General features: G+C 37.9%; 3 protein-coding genes across 3 annotated transcripts in view; all 3 read right to left on the minus strand.

Annotated features, from left to right (window-relative positions):
* Positions 1 to 531: 531 nt before the first annotated feature.
* LOC149814591 (alpha-glucan phosphorylase, H isozyme-like) lies at positions 532 to 3,564 on the minus strand. Its single transcript, XM_089989176.1, has 5 exons — positions 2,612 to 3,564; positions 2,424 to 2,484; positions 2,144 to 2,235; positions 1,651 to 1,774; positions 532 to 1,522 (listed from the first exon to the last, which is right to left on the minus strand). The coding sequence occupies exons 2-5, from the start codon at positions 2,457 to 2,459 to the stop codon at positions 1,370 to 1,372; spliced, it is 405 nt and encodes a 134-aa protein (XP_089845302.1). The 5' UTR covers positions 2,460 to 2,484; positions 2,612 to 3,564; the 3' UTR covers positions 532 to 1,369.
* A 15,946-nt stretch (positions 3,565 to 19,510) lies between these two features.
* Positions 19,511 to 25,027, minus strand: part of LOC149814592 (uncharacterized) — a 35,905-nt gene continuing 30,388 nt past the window's right edge. Inside the window, exons 2-3 of the mRNA XM_089989106.1 lie at positions 19,943 to 20,086; positions 19,511 to 19,800 (exon numbers count right to left, since the gene is read on the minus strand). Of these exons, the coding sequence (XP_089845232.1) occupies positions 19,688 to 19,800; positions 19,943 to 20,021 (192 nt within the window). The 5' untranslated portion in view covers positions 20,022 to 20,086 and the 3' untranslated portion in view covers positions 19,511 to 19,687. The remainder of the gene's footprint in view (positions 19,801 to 19,942; positions 20,087 to 25,027) is intronic.
* LOC149814593 (uncharacterized) overlaps positions 19,973 to 25,027 on the minus strand; it is a 35,409-nt gene continuing 30,354 nt past the window's right edge. The window contains exon 4 of the mRNA XM_089989108.1: positions 19,973 to 20,086. The gene's annotated coding sequence lies outside the window, so the exon portion shown is untranslated. The remainder of the gene's footprint in view (positions 20,087 to 25,027) is intronic.

The following is a 25,027-nucleotide window of genomic DNA, read 5'->3' on the forward strand; positions in this document are numbered from 1 at the left end:
TTCCTCAGGAACTTATATAATAAATGAAATTTACAAAATTGTCATCAATCAAATATTGCAAAGTCCAGGTATTTATTATAGTACAGGATTGGATCATCACAGAATTTCTATCTATACTGGCACCATAATATCAGATTGAGGAGAAAGATCAGAATTAGAGATGGATAGAAAAGAAAGGATATGGGCCCGTGTAAGCATGAAACATAAAATTTATATTCTAATTCTATCATCAGCTATGAGTTTAAGTCTAAAAAAAAATTTAGACAATGTTTGCTACCCTAAAATTTTCTTGGAAAACATAAGGTGGTTCAATACTATGTACCGTGCAGTGGTACACACTCGTTTGTAGATCAAGCCACCAAATATCAGATCCAACCATATTTAGCATGTGTTTAACATAGTTTATTTACTACGTTCGAAGGTTTTATAATGTCTAATTCACCATAAGATTTCATTTTTGACACGGTGAAAAATCAATATCTCACAATTCATGAAGTTGAAGGTGGTTTAAAAGTGACATAAAACATCATGTTTGAATCAACTTTAATAATTGAATAAATAGAACATGCCAAAGATGATCCAAGGTTTAGATTTTGCTTTTGGAGCATATATCTATATAGTCAACGCTCTCCTGCAGTGAGCTTCTTGGGAAGGAAGCTTTAAAGTTATAATAATAATGAAAAGAAAACTAACTTTTGCAAAAAACAAAAGCTAGTTTGCTCTTTTCTATATTCATATGTAGAGTTACAAGAAGAGAGGAGGATGGCACATTATATGGCCTTTCTACTTAATAATTTAGTCATCCCCCAAAAGGATCTAATATAGATGAGAAAAATCATAGCACAACTTTACATCATTTGTGCTTGAAAATATGTTGCCGGTGCATTGCATGAAATGTGCCTCTAGGAATACCCTCGTGAATATGAACAGTTCATCTTTCCAAGATGAGATCAACCAAGAACCAGAAATCACACCAGCAGAATTCAAAATTAAAAGAGAACGAGGATAGTAGTCCATTCTGAACAATGATTTTCAAGCTTGGAAAACCCATTGTGTGTGCCTGAGAGAGAGAGAGAGATGCTTGACCTCAACTTCAACCACTGAGTATACCATCAGTAGCATTGTAAGTCCTTTCCTCAAGTAGGTAGCTCTAGATCATGTTGCTGAGAAGGCTTTCTTTTCTTGTGCTGAAGCAAAGGAAATCAATCTCTCTCTCTCTCTCTCTCTCTCTCTCTCTCTCTCTCTCTCTCTCTCTCTCTCCATTGTAAATCCTTTCCTCAAGTAGCCTCTAGATCATGTTGCTGAGAAGGCTTTCTTTTATGACTTGTGCTGAAGCTCAGGGAAATCTCTCTCCATGAGCTTTTCTTCATCAAAAAGGACACCTGCAAGACTGAATATTCCATGTCTTCTCTGCATATTCAGCAACTGTTCTGTCGCTGCTGAATTTACCAGATCCTGCTGTGCTCAAAATGCTCATCTTTGTCCACTTGTCTTGATCAACAAATGCCTTATCAGCTGCAGCCTGTTAATGCGCCCCAGGCAATTTCAGAAACCAGAAAATAAAACATCATTATCCATGCTTTACACACATATCTTGTTAACAAACCAGGCATGCAATGCGCATAACCACAGAAAAGAACATGAATCCACCTGTGCTTCAAGATAGCTCATGAAGTCATATCCAAGGAGATAGAAATCACCACCAATATCATCCACACTGTTGCATAATGACTTGAAGTAATCCTTGTGGCCAAAATATCCATCTCGGACCATCCTTGGACAGTCATGTGTTGAAAAACATCAAGTTAGTGATTTCTATACATTTATGAAGATTAAGCATTTGTTCTACGAGAGTAGAGGGCATGATGCTGATTTTTGGCGAGTTGATGGGATATTGTTGTGAAATTTAAAGAGAAACTATACATGTTTCTCCTATAACATGACATGTAAATGAACCCATAGTGAAAAATTTAACCAATCTTAAGCAAAAGAAGCTGGACCATAAACAATCTTAATGCTGATGCATCATAATAAATTCAGCTGGTCTGATTGAACACAAGGTGCAATGAATGTCAGTAAAATAAACATTAAGTTTAGTTGATCTAAATAAAGGCTCACAAGGCAGCAAAGCTAATACACATACCTGACCACACGTGCAAATTGAAGAGGTGGTTGAAGACCACGCTTCTTTTCTCTTAAAGCAGGGACTTCATGAACATTGGCACCAAGTATGAACTGCACAAAGAAAACAAAAATTTGAATTCTGTTGGCATGATAATATTTAACGGCCAAGCATAACCACCAAAGAGACAACACATCCATCTGGAAGATAGTTCAGTGTTAAACAAGCTTGCTTGAGGACATGATGAAAGATAACATGCAGAAATTTCATACAGAAGTCTAAAAGTGTGCTTGCTGCTTACATTTTTTCTTCCACACAATTCAGCACACACGTACATTCACAAACAGCTTTTGCTAAAAAATCTGTATAACATGTAAGCTTATACAAAATTAGTTAAAAAAGCGAGAACAGCACTACAAGTTCAAATTTAGAATATACCCAAATAAAGAATCAACTCTTGATGGTCTGCTTTTATGGGACAATACTTACCATGTTATCTTCTCCTATCTCTTCAATAATTTCGCATGTTGAGCCATCAGCTGTTGCTAAAAGTAAACAGCCATTCATCAAAAATTTCATACAGCTGGTTCCTGATGCTTCATGCCCAGCCGTGCTGCCAAAACAGAACCCAAAAGTATCAGATGAGACACAAATGAAATTCAAGAGCTGTATAAAGTGATACTTCCAAGAATGCAAATTCTACAATAAGAGGACATTATGCATATTCTTTTGATTGAATTGCATATATAATTGGATAAACATATTGACTGCACTATCTCGAGACGGTTGTCAGTAGACATATGCTGGTTACAAAAGTCAAAAGAAAGTCTTTCATATCTTAAAAGAGAAAGAAAAGAAAAAAAAGAAAAGGAAGGGATCTTGTTTGTGGTGCTCAGAACCAGGATAGATCTTCAGGTACTGGGATTTTCCCCTGTGGTTAAACAAAATTAATCTGCGGGTCCTCTTTAAATGAGTGAAAAACCGAAGTGTGCAAAATAGCTTATATATACCTTTGTTATTTTTTGGAGGGAAATCTTATCTATACCTATATATGGGAATAAAAATGATATTTTTCCCACTTTTTCATAGATGTCTTGCTGCACATCCTCGCACCATTTTTATCATTTTCTCCTTCGCATTTGAGATGCTCAGCAGAATAAAGATAAAGATCGAGAAACTTCCAACATACATACAGGTAAAATATACAAATTTCAATTGCATAACTTTCCTCAATTATATTTTACTTTCTTTTATTTGGTACAAATCAGTCCTCTGCATGAGACCATGGTCACTAGGTTTTCTGGTGTGGATATGGTAATAAATGCACCAAAACCTTGGTACACTGAGGTAGGTTCTTTTGAACTAAAAATGATTTTATACTAGAAATGCAAACCACAATACAATACCCAAAGTGCTCTGGATGAAACACCATTTTCCCAAAAAAAAAACCACGTAGTTTAAGAATTTATGGTAATTTCAGCTGTATTTCATGTATTAGTTTAAGCACCAAACCATGGTTACCATAAGCTTCTACCTATGTTGGGAAGTTGCTTCAAAAGATAGAAAGTAAGGGTACATTTGGTTGTGTTTTTGAAAGGTAAAAACACTGTTCAAAAGAAATTCACTTTCAAAATCTCACAAGATTTCAAATCTCACGAGACCTCATGAGAAAGTGAATCTCACACAAATGAGATTTACTTACTAAATCTCACTTTTGGGATTCTGTACCAACTCACTTTTTATGAGTTTTCTTATGGGGTTCTTGTAAAAGTATCCTCAACAAGATACTAAGATCAAGACCTTAATATTCTTGATAACAAATACATGCACACATGCACGATAAGAACACTTGTGCACAAATGCACTAAAAGAATAAAAGGCTTTATTGAATGCTTGGGCTTTGACCCAAAGCCATATATAAATACAAAGGGGAGAGGCCCTATTTATAACAACCAAAAGGAGCCTTGGAGGGGCTCCACTCATAGACGTTGAAGCCCCTCCAACGGTCACAAATGTGACTGTTGGAGGGGCCCAACGTCTATTTGAGTGGGGCCCCCAAGGTACCTTTTGGTACTTAAAAGAAAAGAAATAAAAAATAAAAGAAAAAGAAAAAAAAATAAGTTACAATCATATTCATAAAAGTGAATGTGTGTAACAGTGAAAATGACTAAACTACCCCTATGACTAAAATATATATTTTATATATATAAATGGATAGATACATATACATATATATATATATATATAAAATATATAAGATTGCAAGGTTTCGTAACATAATTTAACAGTTCTGGGCAAACCAAATTTTATGTTTGATTGTTTTTTGAGTACTCTTCAAATGGGATTCACTTTCTAAAGTGTATTAGGAAATGAACCAAACATGCCCCAAGTACTTCTCAAACTCGCATCAGATTTTCAACATAAAAAATGACTTTTCACTAAAAAACAATATATTTATGTAGAAGGTAGATGTGATGCACAGACACCTGGGTAGAGAGAGAGAGAGAGAAAGAGAGAGAGTCGGTTGAACAATAAGAGAACACGTTAAGATGTTATTAGGGCTACTCTCTATGTTAAATAGAGAGAGACCAAAAAGAATAAATTACATCTAAGTCCATCATTAAATTAAAATTTCAAATAACCTCTAATCTAAGAAGACTTAAACTTAAAACCACCTAATCTCAACACTCCCCCTCAAGCTGGAGCATAGATATCAATCATGCTCAGCTTGTCACAACATTTTGAGAAATTTGGTCTAGCAAGAGGCTTTGTAAACATATCTGCAACTTGGTCTTCCGACTTTAGATATTTGGTAGTGATATGACCAGCTTGAACCATATCTCTTACATAGTGTCAATCAACCTCAATGTGCTTTGTTCTCTCATGAAAGACAGGATTGTTCGCGATATATGTTGCAGCCTTGTTATCACACATCATGGTCATAGGAGAGGAAACCTTCACCTGAAGATCATGAAGAACAGTACGAACTCACATAAATTCAGCAGTTGTTTGGGCCATAGCCCGATATTCTGATTCTGCACTCGACCTAGAAACCACATTTTGTTTCTTACTTCTCCAAGAAATCAAGTTGTCTCCCAGAAACACACAGAATCCTGTGGTAGATTTTCTATCCACTACAGATCCAGCATAGTCAGCATCAGAATAGGCCACTATCTCCAGAGTTCCACCTTTCCTGAACAATAACCCTTTTCCAGGAGAAGATTTTAGATATCTGAGAATCATTATAGTTGCATTCCAGTGTACCTCAGTTGGTTTGTCCATAAACTGGCTAACTTTGCTCATTGCTAAAGCAATATCCGGCCTGGTTACAGTTACATACAGTAGCTTCCCTGCTAGGGAGCGATAGCTTTTGCTATCAACCGGTTTTGACCCTTCTTCAAACAACTGAAGTTTATGGTCCATGGGAATATTTGTTGGTTTAGCTCCCAACATTCCCGTTTCCTTTAATAAGTCAAGAACATACTTCCGTTGAGACAAAACCATCCATTCACGGCTCCTAGCAACTTCTATACCCAGGAAATATCTAAGTGAACCAAGGTCTTTTGTAACAAAGTGTTTTTAAAGATGAGCCTTTGTGGTTTCAATATCTTTCACATTGTCTCCTGTAAGAATAATGTCATCCACATATACCACCATAACAACTATGCCTGAGTTAGTTTTCTTGATAAATAGTGTATGATCTGCCGCTGACCGATTAAAGCCAAAGCGTGACATCACTTCAAACAACTTTTGAAACCATGCACGAGGACTTTGTTTCAATCCATAAATCGCCTTTCTCAATCTACACACCTTCTGACACTCCCCCTCAACCTCGAATCCTGGAGGTTGTTTCATGTAAACGGTCTCAAATAGATCCCCGTATAGAAATGCATTTTTCACATCTAATTGGCACAAGCTTCAACCATGCTGAACAGCTACTGAGAGAACAAGACGAATGGTACACATCCGTGCAACAGAAGAAAAGGTTTTCAAAGAAATCAATACCATATGTCTGAGTATACCCTTTGGCTACTAATCTGGCCTTGTACCTTTCAATAGAACCATCAGATTTGTACTTTATTGTATATACCCATTTACATCCAACAATGTCAGCATCTGCTGGGGAATCAACTAGATCCCATGTATGCTGAGATACTAAAGCATCCATTTCTTCTTGCATAGCCAGCTTCCAGCGGTTATCAAGCGCTGCCTGTTGATAGTTCAGAGGAATAGTTTCAGCAGATAAGGCTGAAATAAAAGTTTTCATCTGATTTCCAATTCTGGCATCGGAGACAAAATGAGATATGGGATATAAGGTACATTGTCGTGTCCCCTTGCGTAGAGCAATAGGCCTGTTATCATCATCATGAATATCACTATTGTCAGTAGAACTTACCTCAGGGGAAGAAGAAGATGAAGGCACTTGCGGAGGTGGAGCTCTACGCAGATATACCAATGGAGGATTATTAAATCTTGAAGAGGATGAAGTTTGGTTCGGTAATGAGGGCACAGATTCCAAAGGAAAAGGAGGTATAGGTAATGGAAAAGACTCAGCTGGATCAACCTGCAGCGGGGAACCGGTACTAGAGTAATATGGAGTGGATTCCAAGAAAGATACATCCGCACTGACATACTCTCGGCGAGAAATAGGATCATAACATCGATATCCCTTCTGATTTTTGGGATAACCTATAAATATGCATTTTGTAGCTTGAGCAGCTAATTTATCACGATCAGGGCCAAGTTTGTGTACAAAACAAACACATCCAAATATTTTTGGCGAGAAAGAGAAGAGTGGGGCATTAGGTTTTAGGATATGTAATGGAATTTGATCACCCACAGAAGATGAAGGCATGCGGTTGATCAGATAACAAGCAGTGGTAATCGCATCACCCCAGTATAACGCAGGAACATTAGATTGAATCATAATGGTCCGGGCAACATCAAGCAGGTGCCGATGTTTTCGCTCAGCCACCCCATTTTGTTGAAATGAATAGGCACAGGAAGTTTGGGGTTGAATGCCATGATCTTGGTAAAATTGTAACAGAACTTTTGATTTAAACTCAAGAGCATTATCAGTGCGAACAATCTTGACAATAGATTCAAACTGAGTTTGTATTTCAAGAATTAAGGATTTGATAATACTTGGAACTTCAGATCGTTCTTTTATTAAAAACACCCATGACAACTTAGAGAAATCATCAACAATAACAAGATAGTATCGACACTGAGTCCTAGTAGGAATCTTACTAGGACCCCATACATCTGCATGAAGAAGTTCAAAAACTTTATTACTAGATTGACTCTGACTCGAAGGGAACGAACTTCGATGATGCTTGCCCAACTGACATGCTTCACACTGAAATGATGTAGTGAAAGCAATTTGAGGAAAGACCGAACGAAGCTTTGACAATGAAGGATGACCAAGACGACAATGCCACTGAACAGGACTGAATGAGTGTTTCACTGCAGCATGAACATTACCCACTGGATGATGTCGGTAGTAGACTCCATTTTCTTCATAGCCTCCACCAATCTTCTTCCCCGTCAACAAATCCTGAAAATGACAACCCATCGGATCAAATATTACTCTACAATTTTGTTCTTTTGTAAGGCAACTAACAGAGAGTAAACTTTGAGGAAAGTTAGGAGCATGAAGAACATTTTTCAACTGTAAGGTGGAGGATATAGAAATATTTCCCTGACCGACAACCGATGAGGAACTTTCATCGGCTAATGAGACTCCTCGATGAACAATAATATCCTTTAGATCTGAAAAGACAAGCGAATTTCCACACAAATGTCTGGATGCACCAGAGTCAATAATCCACTTACTATCATTCAGATGAAAATGATTCCCTGTTGAGTAGGCAACATCGGCTACAGGCGGGGTGGAACTCGAAGGACGAAGAGCTATCAGCTCATCATATTCAGCACGACTGAGGATGATACTACGGTCACTTGCAGAGATATTATCCTGTACATTTGTTTCCTCGAGAGTAGTAACATTTGCTTTAGGAGCATATGACTTTGATGAAGAAGAGGTTGGCCGACCATGCTTATCCCAGCAACGATCTTCTAAATGTCCAGATTTTCCACAGAATGTACATTAAAGCTTTCCTCTACCTCCCATACCTCGTCCACGACCTCGTCCTCTGATATTCTGAATATTTCCACGCCCATAACCAGATGAGACAACAAGAGCAGATGACTGAGTCACAGGCTGAGATTGTGGAAGAGAGATCGCAAGTCTACTCAGACGATTGTATGCATCAGCAAGAGTAGGTACATCTGATCCAGTCAACATTTGGACTTTTGCAACAGAAAATTCTGAAGAGAGACCTGTAAGAAAGCGAGCAACCATAGTTTGTTCTTGATGATCCTTTTGCTTCGAGCAACAAAGAGGCCTGTGAGCATTGAGTCTTTCAAACGCAGCTTTGACAGAGGCATAGTACTGGGCCAAGGTCTGATCTCCCTGCTGCAAATTATATATCTCCTGTTCGACTTGCAGGATACGACTCACATTAGTCTCTTGTGAGTACGTATCTCGAAGATTGTCCCACATCAGTTTGGTTGTATTATAGTAAATTAATCCATCTGCAATATGGGGTTCAACACTATTCATGATCCATGACATAACTATGTCATTATCTTCATCTTAAGTAACATATTTTCCCAATTTTTCAGTGGGTTCATCTTCCAACAAAATATGTTTTCTACGATGTCCAGATACCGACATCATAAAAGTTCTGGACCACCTGGCATAGTTGGTTTCATTCAACCTTACAGAAGAGCCGTACGAGAAGGGATTGGCAAAAGCCTTATACTCCCCAATATGTTCAATTTTGGAATCACATTTCGAAGTTTCAGCCATACTGAAGATGTAATTCTATTTCAGCAAACAAAAAAAATCAGATTACCTCACTTGAACAGCAAGTGTTATAATCACGCATCAGGCAATATGACAACCAGTAAAGAACATCAGCCCACAAACAGGAAGAATTTTCCAACACAGCAAGGAATCACGCCTGCTGTTTCCACGACAGAAAGAATAGCAGCCCACAAACAGGGGTATTTTCCAACACAGCAGGGAATCACGCCTGCTGTTTCCACGACAAAAAGATCACGCCTGCTGTTTCCACGACAGAAAGACAACTGAAACTAACATGCTTCTTTCACAGCACGCATGTTAAAAAAAACCATGACACAGCAGGGAATCACGACTGTTGATATCTATATTCTGAAATAAAACAACCAACTAAAATCTAGGGAATCACGACCAACGATAATATGCAGACGCAGAAAAGGAATCACGACAACTGCTGCTCCCAAACATATAAAGCTCGAGAGCCGATAAGAATATCAGTTCTTCAAGGCACGGTTAAACAAATCAGTCATATCTCGATCACACGCAACAACACAGGAAATGAATCTCGATCACACGCAACAGCACAGGAAATGAGATTGTTGTTGCTCCCAAACAGCAGGAAATCACGGCAGGAAATCACGAAAAAAAAAATCACGGCAGAAAAAAAAAATACTCCAAACTGAGGAGCTCAAGGGTTACGGCTACCAGAACAAAGACACGCATCCACATCTGCTCCCTTAGATCTGATGACAGATCTGGGTCAAATCCCAGATCTGTTATCAGATCTTATACAAAAAAAAGAGCTAACCTGATTTCAATATATATATATTTTTTTCGTTGGTGAAGATCAATCCCTATTGATCACGCTCCCGAGATCAAAGGCTTTGATACCATGTAGAAGGTAGATGTGATGCGCAGACACCTGGGGAGAGAGAGAGAGAGAGAGAGAGAGAGAGTCGGCTGAACAATAAGAGAACACGTTAAGATGTTATTAGGGCTACTCTCTATGTTAAACAGAGAGAGGCCAAAAAGAATAAATTACATCTAAGTCCATCATTAAATTAAAATTTCAAATAACCTCTAATCTAAGAAGACTTAAACTTAAAACCACCTAATCTCAACAATTTACATAATCAATGAGTTGTGATTCTGATAATTACATTGTTAAATTATACATATATATTTGTGTATATGGTATAGTATATATGTATATGTATACATCTATTTTGTAATATACTATATATATATATATCATATATAAATATATATAATATATAATTGGGGAGAAGTCAAACTGATTCGACCTTGACCCCAACGACTAGAATTCTAGCCATTGGGAGGTCTCTCTCCCACTTGTTATGCTCTCTCTCTCTCTCTCTTCTCCTTATTGTGTATAAATAGGGATGTTCTCCCCTTTGTAAAGTTATGCTTTTACACACTTATTTCATTGAATAAATTATATTTTTTATTGTGTGCCTTATTGTGTGAATCGCCTTTGTCGGGTTTGTGAGTGTGTACCTTAAGGAACACTTTTGTGGTTTCCTTTGTGGGATTTGTGAGTTTGTTCTTTAGCGAACACTTTTGTGGTTATCCACTCAAGCTGGAGTTGGTGGACTCTTGGTCTGTAAAGTCCGTAAAAAAAACATGTCAAACATGTGTCAGACACGTGCCGTTGTCGATTTGCTGCGTCGGATCCGAGCTGTACCCGAGCCCGACCCGGACCCGACTTCTTGAATGTTCGAGAGCCTGTGTCTTTAAAAAGACATGCATCATGGGCGAGGGGAAAACCCCTCGTCACTGTCTCTCTCCTCTCCGCCTCTCCCGTTTCCTCTCGTTCCCCCGCGGCAACAGGCGACCAGAGCCATCGGCGATCGTGCCACTGACTTCCCTGTTACCTCCTCCCATCCGACTGGCGGCTGCGCCAGAGCCCCCGATGCTGGAGTCTCCGATCTCGCCTCTCCTTTGTCCTCACTATTTCCCGTAGCCTCCCGGTCTATGAGCAGTCACCGGCGACGGAAGCCACCGGCCACACCACCCCCTCTGAGCACCACCACCTTCTCCCTCGTCTCTGCTACCATCGACCGTCTCCTCTTCAGGTAACCCCTCTCTCCCTTCTTTTTCTTCTTCTTGTCTTGTTCGACCGACAGGGGGGCGAAGCCCCCTGTTGTCGTCTCTTGTCGGCAGGGAGACTCCCTCCCCTGCCGCTTTCCTTGTTCGGTCGACAGGGGGGGCGGAGCCCCCTGTCGGCGGCAGGGGGACTCTCCCCCCTGCCTCTTTCTTTGATTCGGTCGACAGGGGGGCGGAGCCCCCTGTCGTTGTCTCTCGTTGGCAGGGGGACTCCCCCCATGCCTCTATCTTTGGTTCGACCGACAGGAAGCGGAGCCCCTTGTCGTCGTCCCTTGTCGACAGGGGGGTCTCCCTCCCATGCCTCTTGCTTTGTTTGGCCGACTGGGGGTCGAAGCCCCCTTGTCGTCATCTCTTGTTGGCCCCAACCCCTTTCCTGTTGTTCGGGCATGCAGGGAGCCTTGCTCCCTGCCCCTGCCACCGTATGTCATTGTTGCAGTCTACTTTCAGCAAGGCCTTGACATGGGCGTTTGTTGTTTAAGCAGGTAGGGAACTCAGGGCTCCCTGCCTTGTTGCCTATGTTGCTCTTCTGCAGAGAGCTCAACTCCCTGCCTACCCTCATATTCGGGGTCCGGTACTGTTGCAGGTCTTACCGAACCCCCTTCTCGTTTGTATTATGGTATATTACTAACGTTCTAAGCATCACAGGTTGAATGGTGGAACCAGCTCACCCTTTTCGTGGCTCGAGCTCGCGCTTACCTACGTCGGAGGCGTACAAGGACCCGCAACCCCTCAAAGTAGGGGATTATTGCGTGAAAGGACAATGAACAAATGAACACTAAAATAAGAAAAGATAATTAAAATATGAGAATGGAGTATATACGTATGCGTATAATATATATACGTATGCCTTTAACTTCAAGACGTGGTTTCGCGAACCTGGTCCTTTTTAATTCCTGCATTTTACTTTCCTGTTTGTCGTCGCGCTATATGTGCCCAGGCTTTTTACTTGCAGTCTTTTCTGTTTCTGCTTTACTTCCAGGACGCAGTTTTGCAATCCTGGTCATTCTTTACGTTTTCGCACTTTTCTTTCTGCCTCTTTGTTTTATGTTGCCCCGCGCTTTGCGCCATGGCATTTACTTGTATATGTATGCCTTTTAACTCCAAGACGCAATCCTGGTCCTTCTTTATTTTCTTGCTCGTTCTTTTCTGGCTTTTTGTATTATGTTGCCCCGCGCTTTATGTGCCAAGGCTTTATTTCTTGCTTTTGCTTTTCGTACTCTACTTTTATGTTGTCATCGTGCTTGCTTTCACACTTACTTTGCTGCCGCACATATGCTTTGCTCGTACATGTGTTGTTCTGCTCTTTGTAGTGTGCTCTTGTATTTTACTTGCTTGTGCTCATCGTTTAATCGAGGTACGACTCCGTGCCTCGTGAGTCATCTTTTGCACTTGCTTAGTCAGGATATGATTCCGTACCTCGTGAGTTGCTTATGTATTTGTCTACTTATGTGTTTCGATGGTTGAAGTATGATTTCATACCTCGTGTGTGCCTTGTGCGTTTTTCACTCGAGGTGCAGCTTTGCACATCGAGTCTTGCTCCTCGTTTTGCCATTACACTATAATGTGCACGGGTTTTTCCCTTGTTAGCTTGCACTCCCTAAGTGTAGCTTCGAGTGTATAGTGTATAACGTTTCGCTTATTTGTTTTAAAAGTCACGATGCTCACTTTGCACTTCGATTCTTCAAACGGTGGTTTAGGTGCAAACCTATTTTCAAAATGTATAGCTTGTAAAACAGATTTCGAAAGCCTTTTTGCGAGGTAGCAGTTGAATCTCCCAAATCGATGTATTTGGGAGAAGTGTGTTACAACTTCCGTTCGCGTATCAGATACAACTCGGATAACCCTGTTTAAGAGCATGTGCATGAGTTGGGCGAGAGTTCTATTGAGGAACCTGCACCATCGCTAGATCAGCACTACATCACCTCTGATGCGAGACCTAGTTTCTAGGCTTTCTGGTCAAACTAAGATAGTTGGCGCACTTCTTTCGCGAGATTATTGTTGATGGATTTCTTTTGAAAAATCCATGCTCCTCCCCTTGTAGTCGTACTCTTAGTCATGTACGATATGTTTGAACTACGAAGAGCAGGATGAGAGGTATGTAGTAACCTCGAAACGTGTATTGACACTTTAAGGTAATCATATAATGCTGATATTCGCCTAATAGGCAAGATGCTCGTGACTGTCTAAAGGACCCGAGCATGATAAGTTGGAACTCGAATGAGTTCACTATGGACTTCGGTAAAGCAGATGCATTGGGGGAATTCCTGTGAGAAATCCTTACCCTCTTATCATGGTTGTACTTTTGAACAGGTATGTTGCGTATTGCAGTGAGTAGGATGAGAGGTGTGTGGTTGTCTCAAACGCGCAATGGCGCGTGTAATTCACATAATGATAATTATGCGCCTTCACAGGCAAGATGCTCGAGTGGGTCGAAAGACTAGAGCATGTAGAATGGGATGGCGGTTAAGAAACCCCCGTCGTGCCCGTTCGTCATGGTTCATCAAGAGAGAGGATGGATGATACAAAACTCCGATAGACAAGCCATTAATGGCAGTCACAGGCAAAAGACCCGACTTCCCCAGTCATCAGAGGTTAGGGAAAATGCTACGAGATAGCCACTTCTGCAGAAGTTCGGATGCATCCATAAGCTTTTGAATGCCTTTGAGGACTTACTCTCTTGGTCACTGGCTGTCCCCTTAAGAGCGAACTCAGTCAGTCATTCAGGGTAGCATAAAATACATAGCATAATGGACCCCCAAATCGATCTTGGTTGTTTCTATGTTTCGTGTCTTGTGCATACCCACAATGGCCAGCTAATAATGAGAACAAAATATAACCTACGCACTTGATTATGAGATATGCGTGTTGTGACGTGAATTGATTGCTTGCTTGCTCGGTAGTTCAGTATGCTACTCGTTGAGCTATGCACACCTGTCGAGACATTATTCTAGTTGGTTAAACTGCTTACACAGTTCTTTGCTAAGTAATAACTCGCTTCTCATACTAGTTAAATGCTTATAATAATAGCATTATGCTAGTTGCTACATATTAGCATGTGACTTGCTTTACCCCTTGATTGAACTGCTTGGTGCTTATTGTAATGTAGTGTTTGTTGGCTTGTGTATCTTATGATTGATGTGATTGCTTACAGCTCGTAATCTACGAACTGTTTACCACTTGGATTAATGTAGCTGCTTGTCTTATAAACTGCCTACGTTCCGAGATAATTATTATCGTGTGATTGCTTATTGCGCGTAGCTTATAAATTGGTTGTTATGCAATGGCTTGCACCTTATGATTAATGTATTTGTTTGTTGGTGGAATGAAGAATTCAATAGTAATTGCATGCATTGTGAGTTCTATTATCAATGCCTATCTTATTCAGTTACTCGGCTTACCATATTGCTTGGTAGGGTTAGTCACTCTCTACTTGTAGAGTTAGTCGGACTGCTATAGTTGCATACTTGGCTTGTTTAACACTTTGGTTCTTACTGCTCTCGTATTTAGCTATTTGCTTTACTGGAGTTTTGCTTACTCGACAGCATGTTTGGATAGCTTTACTAGCTTTGCTTCTCCTGTTTAGTTTAACAATTATCTTGCTTATTGCAGTCTTTGTTCATTCTTGTCTTTGGCACCCCTACTAGTTTCTTGCGAAACTGACCCATTTTATTGGCATGTGGTGTACAATTTATACAGCTTGCGATGGCACGATGACGTGATGAGATCAAGATGAGCCCCCCTTCTCTTACGTTTCACTCTTGAGGACATTTTAGTAAAATATGGTACAGAGTTTTCTTTGAAAGTCTCTTTGATTAAACTCTGAGTTATTAAAACTGTATTACCAAAACTCTGTTTCTTATATTTATTTCAATAAATATATTTGAGTTGCTAATCGGTTTGTAAAAGGGAAGTTTGCACTGTAATGCGCTCAAGGTCCAGGGACTTGCTATTTCAAACATGATTTTCTGCTGAACTCTTCTTTTAAACTCTGATAAATAACCGATTTCAAAGCTTTCAACCTTTTTCATAAAAGGTTTCAAGTCCAGGATTTTGGGGCGTTACATGGTTAGTGATGGGAGACTCTTTAAATCTTTACATTACACCACCATATTTTGATCTACTTTAATTAGAGTGAAGAGTAAAGCTTAGTTTAATGGTAATATATTGTCTATAGTTGATAAAAATGTTATGAAATTTTACAAAACTTTATAATTCACTTCTTAAATGTTTCCTATTAACTTCTCACTTCTCCTTTCATGTGTACTTATAAATCCCTCCTATCTCGCTTCCACTTCCTGCATCGCTTCTCGATTCCACTTTCTTCTTTGGCAAACTCATGTTTAACCTACCTAAACCAAGCTCAATATACCAAAAAATAACTTAAATAAGAGACAAATATGCAGGCAAATATTGATTGCAGAGACCCAATCTAGGGGCAAAAATGATCCAACTGAGGTTAGAAACTGATCTAATATATACACTTTCTCTAATAATAAAGTCTGGGCCTAGTCTACAGGGTTTAGGAAAGTCAACTGACCAAAACCGAAATAATCTAAATGAGGTATGATTAATTTGGATCCATGATAAAGCCATATAAATTGGAAGGCACATATATATCTAGTAGCTAGATCAAAATATGAATAAACTAGACAGTCCTGGATTCAAATGAATGCAATTGGTCAAATCAGTGTTGTAAGTATCATACCTTATTGTGCATTACAGTACGATAAGTATCATTACAATGAGGGTTTTTGATACGATACCCACTCACATCGCAATCTATGTAGTCAAAAACCCTGACTAGCGTAAGTAAAACACCTAGGCTTTGCAATTCCTAGGTGGGTACCTTAAAGGGTACCAATTCTGCTGACTAGGCACTGACTAAGGCGCCTAGTCAGTGACTAAGCTGCCCCCACCTAGATATGAGAGCAGTTTAGTCATTTATTATTATATATATTCTATTATTTTTTTATATATATATATAATTATGTGTGTGCGTTTGTGTGATTTGTTCTGTGAAATGATGAAAACATGTTTTATTCATATATATATATATATATATATATATATATATATATATTTGTGTGTGTGTGTGTTTTAATTTGCTTTTGGGATTTTTTCTATGAAACACTGAAAGCATGCACAGTTAATTTTAATTGAATATGTATTTTTATACATGTTTGTGTTACTTTATTCCTGATGAATTTTTCTATAAAAGCCTGAAATCATGTTTAGTATTATGGATTATGTAATATGTTATTTATATATGTATGTATTATGCTTTCGGGAAAGGCTGAAAGCATATTTTGTTGATTATACTAAATATGTTATGAATAATTGAATATATATATATATATGTGTGTGTGTGTGTGCGTGCGTGTGTGTGCATGTACAATTATATATATGTATATTCTAGTTATGTATATTAATATATTTTGTAAAACCATGTGTAATTTTGTACTTGTGTGATGAAAACATCTTATTAGTAAGAGAATTAAACATATTTTTATGTATATTTTGTATACTTTTTTATATTATAATTGGGGTACAGACTAGTCCCGCCTAGTCCTCGATTAGTCTTTTTAGGGGTCTATCGACTAGGCGTAGCCTACCGCTTTTGACTACATAGATCGCTATATGAGTGTCTATCGTACCTGTATCGCGTTATGAGTGCATTGTACGATACTAGAGGTGCACTTTAAAAAGGGCAAAAACTTATTTTTAAAGTTTTGGGTTTTAAAGACCTTAGGACAGACTTCCCCATTTATGTAGAGGCCATTAGAGGGGAACCCATGCAAGCCATGAGAGCGATATAGAGGACGATTTGTGGGCAAGGGATAGGGCTTTTATAGTTTGCTCAAGTAAGAGTGCATCTTCGCCCGTTGTCTACTGAAGGAAGTGGGCTAAGATAAAAAATACTTATTCTTTGCTTCTTATTGAGTTTTTTTGGATGACAATGACATTAAATAATCTGGCATGGCAATGGGGCACTCAAGTAGTGACTGAGAATCGATTGAAGATCAAGTGCAACTTTTGCCATAATACTTTTTCTGGTGGTATTTATCGATTGAAGCATCATTTGGCAGGGACACATAATAATGTTGCCCCATGCACATCAAGGGATTTAACGGAGGTCGTGAAATGAAAATGTTGGAAGATGCTTAACACTTTGAGATAAAAAAAGCAAGGGGAGATGAATGAATCAAAAATGGGGTATTCGCAGCCATGGGAGGATGTTTATGATGTAGATGATGAACTATCTACTTTTGATCCTATAGCCCCTAACATAGCATTATAAGTAAGAAGCTCTATAGCGAAGGAAAAATGTGTGGTTGGTGCTAGCATTAGTGATGTGGGTAGAAAGAGAAAAGGAGGAGGAGGACGAAGTTCCTCTAGAGGAGGTAAAGTTGGAGGCTATATTAAGAGTCTTTTCCCTCCTAGGATTGCCCCTGTTGCAGCCTGACATTCACACTGCAATGACCCCTAAACATTTAGTTGAGGAAGCGAATGTCATGGTTGGGAGATGGTTTTATGATGTCTGCATTCCTTTCAATGCGAAAAATTGACGGTCCACAATTTTCAAAACTATTCAATGCTTAAAATGTAATATCATGTGTTTTTACACTTAGTTAAATACAGAGATTTTTGAAAATTTGGCTAAGTGTCGTAGGAAAATCGATAAATGCTTGATATTAGGTGGCATCAATTGAATCTGGGTCCGAACCAGGTCTCATCGACAACACCTAAACGAGCCAAACAAAATATGATGGGAACTTTTATTTTTGACCTTTAAAATCAAGCAAAATTTGGGTTAAATTCAGGCAAAATCCAGAGGCGAAGTTCAAGTTATAAATCATTAGATGTGCCTCGAAACGCTGAATTCAACGATATTTTATTTTCTTGAATTCAGGCTACAATTGGCCCAACAATCACAATTTTTCAAAAAAGGCCTGTCTCGATAGGACCGGATCTGGGTTGGATCAGACAGGATCTAATCCATATAATCCAAGTTAATATGGATCAGGACTTAGTTCAAAACCCATATTAATTAGGATCTAATCCAGTTCAGGATTCATAAGGATATTGGATATGATTTGGATCTTGGATCCGAATCCAAATCCAAAATCCAGGTGCAATGAAATTAAAGCTTTAAATTCAGTATAAAGGTTTAATTTAAGAAAATTTAGGGTTAAAAAGACTCCCAGAGGGATAAGACACCCTCTGGAATTTTTTGGATAATAATTAATTAATTATTAATTAAATTAATATTAAAAATAATTAAATTTCGAATTTCAGTTAACATGGTAGTTACCAAATAGTGGGGTCTCTAGAAGAGCCCAATTTGGTGGGTAAATAAGAAAAAAAAAGAAAGTAAGTAAAGAAAAATGAAAGAAGTAAAAGTGGAAAAAAAATCAACAATGGGCTTAGGAAAGGAGGACTGGAGATAAAGTCCCATATGGGAAACTCCATCTCCTAGTCCATATGGGAATCCAAAGAGGGGGGGGGTCACCCTCTAGAGGGCCCCTCTATTATAAAAACTCAAAAAAAAAAGAGAAAAAAAAAACTGTGGGAGAGAAAGAAGAAGAAGAAAAGGAGGAAGAAAGCCTTCTTCCTCTCCGATCATCCGATATTTTCTGGTCTTTTTTGAACTCCAAACAAAGGTACGAGCTTCTCTCTTGATTCGAATAGAGGAATAGCATAGATGAGGTTTATGTAGTGTTTTGGGTGGAATGAAAAAAAAAAAGAAAAGAATGAGAAATCCGATTTTATTAGGTATATATATGAGATGTTAAAACAGTCCATAAATTTTATTCTTTTAGCCTGAGCACGCTATTTTGGTTTTGGGTGCATATAGTTAGATTTTGTCCCACTATTCACAAGGACAAATCTAGACAGATCTGTCCAACCATGTGTACGGACAGATCTAGACAGATCTGACGAGCCTCACAGACATGCATATCTGGTCCAGATCTGCGGATATGAATGACTAAATTTTTGGCTTGTTATGCAACAGATTTTCAGCATATTACATAGCCTGATTTTTGGTCAGTTACATGACAGACTTTTGGCCTGTTACATACATTACTACGTTTTCCGCCTGTCATGTAGCTGACTTTTGGCCTGCACATGACTGAAAATTTTGGCCCGTTATATGGCTGGTTCTTGGCCTGTGCAAGCCTAGATTTTTGGCCTGTACATACTTAAATTTTTGGCCTGTACATACTTAAATTTTTGACCTTTACATACTTAGATTTGCGGCCTGTACATGACTGAATTTTTCAGACGGCTGTATGGCTGATTTTTGGGCCTGTACATGACTAAATTCTTGGCCTGATATATGGCAGATTTTCAGTCTGTCATATAGCTAATTATGGCCCGTTTCATAACAAAAATTTCATCCTGTAATATAGCTGATTTATTGCCTGTTATATCAAGGAGGAGGATTATAGATCTAAAAGGACGAATCCCACCCACATTTTCAATCTCAAAACAGACTCAGTTCAGTGTTGTCAGAGTGATCAAGAAACAATCATGAGGAATCTAAGTCGGCATTATGGGTATCATCTGTCTTATACATCCTCGCCCCTTGATTGCTCTCCACTAGACTCCAAATTCCTATTGTATTCAGCCATTGCCCGCTCCATGTTCTGCGCCCTTCTTTCCAAAGCAACCATGTAGAGACCTAAACAAAAGCAAAGACACCCACCAAAAGGATTGCAAGCAAATGTGTTAAATTGCGTTGCTTGGAGAAGATTGCAAATCTATGGCAGCAACCATGGAAAGACGGTGTCCAGCAACTGCAATTAAATAGAAAGAAAGCATACCTATTGCGCTTCCGATGGCACAAAACCACAGAATCCTCGTAGACCATTTGTCACCAATAAGTCCTCTTCCTCCCAACATTTTTGCGGATTCTGAAGTTGCTTGAATATCAGTGTATGATCGATGATGGATGAGGCCTTGATCACCTAACAGAGCAGATGCAATGTGACTACTGTAATGCCTTTTGAAGAAAAAAATATGTGAAATAGACTGAGAGAGAGAGCTTGTAAACTTGTACTTTACATGAGATAGACAACTCAAAAAAATCATATATATAAAGATTTAAGATATATATCGGGTCAAGATCTGCATTGAATCCAAGCCATAATCGATCATGATTCCTTCACGAAGCACGATCTCGAACCAAAGAGTCCCAAGTCCCAAAGAGGAAAAATACCAAGAAATTTTTCTTGGCTTTATACAGTGTAATGAAATCAAGTGGAAAGCAATCAATGGCAAATACATGAGATCATAAGAGGCACCAAAGAGCATGCACAAAAGAACACAAAAAAAACATAAAAAATAATAATCTTATTTGAGATAGAATGCTTATGAAAGCAATACTTCTAATGGGACAAGAGGTCCCTATTTATATACAAGCAAGAGGGCCAAGAGGACCCATATAGTTGTTGGGAAAGGCTTCAACAGCTAGAAATGTAGCTAAAATTATACCTGTTGGAGATTTCCAACAGCTATATTCACTAAAAGACAAAACTGAATGTATCTGTTAGAGATTCCCAACAGCTATATTGACTAAAAGACAAAACTGCCCTTTACAAAAGTGTAAAGGACAGAATAAAAAAAGAGGCCAGTTCTGTCCCTAAAGGGCAGAGCCTATTACATGTACAATATGCCCACAATACCCCTAAAGGGTATTATCTATTACAAAGGGAAGTAAAACAATTTAAAATTATATAATATATACATATACACTCATATGTGAATATATATTATATACACTGATATATGAATATATATATATATATATATATATATGAATCAATACATTTTAACACTGGTCATGATGAAGTGGTCCAATGGTAGATGAAAGAAAAAATTGTATCTCCCTCATACTTGCACTAAATCACTTGGATTGTGCTTATAAAATCATCTAAAAAATTGTCTTCTAACTGAAGCAAAAGGAACCAAACTGAATAGGGCTCTCATTCGATCAATCCTCCAGCCTTGATGAAAGCTGCTGATGTCACTGGTGGCAACTCAAGTTCAAAAAAGCTTGTCCCGCAGCCATAGCTGAGATCTGAGACCATTTTAAAACTTAAATGGCTACATTTTGAAGGTGCTTAGAGAGAAAGCCAACAAGATAGAGAAATACGGTGAGGTTAGGCCATTAGCATGTGAAACAAAGAGGAGAGTAAGAGAGGAAAAGTAGGGAGAGTTAAGGCAGAAAATGATAATATTCTCTTATTAATTGTATTGAGTTTTTTTACAAGAGATTAAAAAAAATGTATACACAAATACCCTTAGAAATTCAAGTAATAACAAGAATTTGCAATGTAGGGCTAGAAAGACAAAATTGGCCTTGTATAGAAATGTTAATCACTAATATGATTACTACTCCCCTTGCAACAACTTGTTGGTCCCTATGGTGTATGTATGTATGTGTATCTATACATGTACTCACTCACTCACGAAGGAAGCCCATGTTCCTGTAAATGTCTTGGAAACATAATGCTTATTTAACATTTGACAAGGGATCCATTTTCAAGTATTCTATATATGTTCTGATAAGATTTTTAGATGATGACTATTATTGAGTAGATATTTTATGAGGAAATTTTGATTTATATTTTCACTACATTCAATTTTTCTAAGAGTAAATTATGAAAACCCAACTTATCACGTGTTTACATGTAAATTCTAACTTTTCAGCCCTTGCATTCAACTGCCTGGTTTTGCTTAATTCATTTCAAAGACCCAAGCCATGACCTGAAACTCGGTTTTTTCACCTTCATGGGTAAAACAATTCAGCCATATGTTCTTTTGCTAATGGACATTTTAGTCATGATATTTGACTAAAGCATGGTCACTTGATAGATGACAGGTGTTCTTTTGTGACAATAATGGGAAATTCTGTAAATATGGGATATGTTAATGTGGAGGCATTTGTTTGTTATTTTGATGCTTGATTGAATTTTAAGATCTAGCTTTGAAATACCTTTATTTAACTATATCTTTATTTGCAAATTAAAAAAAGCTACATCTTTGTTCAAGGAATCTTTAGTTTGGAGTTTTTTTTATTGCAAGTTTATTCTGAATATTAGCCAAAGTTAATTATTGTATGCATAAAGTTTCCTATGGTAATACTTATCAAGGTTGAATCTAATCTTTAAGATGTTCCTGCTAACACTGGGTACATTATTGGAATTATGCTGTTCAAGAGAGAATGTTAGGCGTTCAATTCAAATCCAGATGTTCATTTGGTTAACTGTTGTCATTTAATTTATTTCGGGAATTTGTTATGGCTAAAATCTCATAAGGGAGACTCCAAATAGAACTAGCTGTATTTTTCATTTCAATTTGATTTTGGGAATTTGTCATAATTTTCTTGGGTTTTTTAGTGGCCAGCAGGTTTCTTAATACAACACCATCCTTGGTCATCTAAGTATAAGCTAAGACTTCGCAACTTTCAAAATCTACCCTGATTGAAACCTGTGGTTGGCTCTACTTCAGGTTAACTTGACAAGGTTTCAACTTTATTGACACCCAAAATTCATCAATTAAACTGAATGAACTTTTTTTTTCTTGATATGAGAAACTTAATAGAAAAAAGCAAAAGTTCTATTGTTTGGTATTAGGAGGCAAATGATAACTTTGATGTATTGCTGATATACATGTGCTGCTCTTTTTTTAATTGTTTTTGTTCTACCTTGCATTTATTTGTTTGATTTATCTTTTTTTTTTTACTCATTTTCGACATGCTTATAATTTATTCTGCCGTTTGTTCCAGATTACAATGTTTCTGTAGCTGAATTAGTGATACCTGGAAGCGACCTTTCACAACATTTAAGGTTGTACTCAAATACAATGCTATCATGGGGATATCTGTACACCCTCATTCTCCTTCATTGATTCTCTTTGGAGCTTCACTTACCCCATTGGGTTCCATAATTTTTCTTGTTTCAACAGAAATGTCATAGTTTCCATAGTTTTAAAAGTAGTTCGGGGAAAGTGCTTATAAATGAATATGTACAAAATCCTCAAGCCCCATTTCTTCAACAAAATGGTGAGAAAATAACCCATTTCATTGGAAAACTGGCATTTTCTTATCTGTGAGATAAACATTTGGAATGTGACCAACAGTCAATTTTGTGTTGATCGCTTTCCTATGATCATACCTTCCCCACTAGAGAAAGAATTTCCACCTCTATTTCCTCGCCTGATAGGAACAAGGGACTTTGATGTGAAACAATTTTTGACTTTCCCATCTGAAAACAAATGGGATCTTAGGGGATATATATTGTATGATAACATAATGAAATCTCTGAAAAATGCAATTTGAGAAATTTGATTGTTAGTTTCTTTGTTTCCAACATTGACTTGTTATAAGGTCTATGATTATGAAGTAAGCTACTTAGGATATGTACTCTCTTTGACTACTTTTGGACGAAACATAGTTGAAATCTAGATTTGCTAATTGTTTTACCTATTTGAGAGCATCTGAAATGCATTGTTTCAGAATTTTTATTTACTAGTCGCCTTTTAACGGTCTTTCCATAAAAGTGATGCAGATTCCATCCTCTCCATCACTCCAGTCTCCTGCTTGTTCTTTCATGTCAAGGGTTTGGCTAACTACTTAGCTTAACCATCTCTTGATTTATTGTCCAAGTCTTTATTGCTTACTATGTAACTAGAACTGGTTATGTTCCATCTTGTATGATTTCTAACCTGCATTTCATAATTTCTTCCTTGATTGGTACATGGATTTATTGGTTTCCATTGTTAAAAAATTAAAATCATCTCTTCTAGATCCTTTCAGTCTTCTCCAGTCAATATGGATGGATAATTGTTATCCTTCTGGAGTTGTTTCTTTTGGATGTGTTGTAGTCAGTGTTGTGAAAAGCGTTGAGGCGTAGCGAGGTGCTCCACCAATGTAATATCGCGTATTTTCATACTTAGTCATTTTATGAGATTTTCGAAAATTTGTCCAAGTCTGGGAGAAAAATTGTTTGAGCCTCAATTTTAGATCGATGATTTTAAGTCTGGGCTTGGCCCAGGTGTCATCGACAAGGTCGAGACGAGCCAATCGAAACGTGAGAAAAAGTTTTATTTTCGACCTTTAAATTCAAGCAAAATTCGAACAAAATTCGAGTTATTTTCAGGCGAAATTCGGAATTTGATATTCGTGTTATATGTCATTGGATGCGTCTCGAAATTCTGAGTGCAATGATATTTTATTTTTCTAAATTCGGGCCACGGTTGGCTCGCATTTTTTTCAAAAAATGAGCAATTTGTTGAAATAGATCTAGAGTTGGATCGGGTTTGAACCGATGCATATGATTCGAACTATTATGGATTTGGATCTTATTTAAGACCTACTTTAATCTAGATCTAATCCAGATCTTGATCCATTTTCGTTTTGGGTATGGGTTTGGATTTTGGATCTAGATCCAAATCCAATGCCCAACATTTTTACAAGCTTTAAATTCAGTTAGGGGCTTTAAATTGGAGTTAATTAAGTATAAAAAGTCTTCCTAGTCAATTTGACTATTTTTGAAAGCTTTTAAACAATTAATAACTAATAAATACAAAAAAATAATTATTTAATTTTTATTAATTCTGAGTTTGAAATTAGGGCTGATTAGGGTTCCTAAGATGAGTCCTCATACTTACCTATAAAGAGCTAAGAGGGTTTAAGAAGGACTCTAAAAAAAATTAGAAAGTTTAAAAAAAAAAAAATTAAGTTTGGAATTTTTGAAAAGGTGAGAGAGGGTCTCAAGGGGGAAACCCTCCCTCTCCTGCCCATCTAAAGGGACAGAGAAGGGGCCCTCCCTCACTTTATAAAAAAAAATTAAGAAAAGAGGAAAGAAGAAAGAGAAAGAAAGAAAGAGAGAGAGAGAAAAGAGAAA

Source organism: Nuphar pumila, chromosome 15 (assembly GCF_984573655.1).
Source record: "Nuphar pumila chromosome 15, dmNupPumi1.hap1.1, whole genome shotgun sequence".
In the NCBI taxonomy this organism is placed as follows: domain Eukaryota; kingdom Viridiplantae; phylum Streptophyta; class Magnoliopsida; order Nymphaeales; family Nymphaeaceae; genus Nuphar; species Nuphar pumila.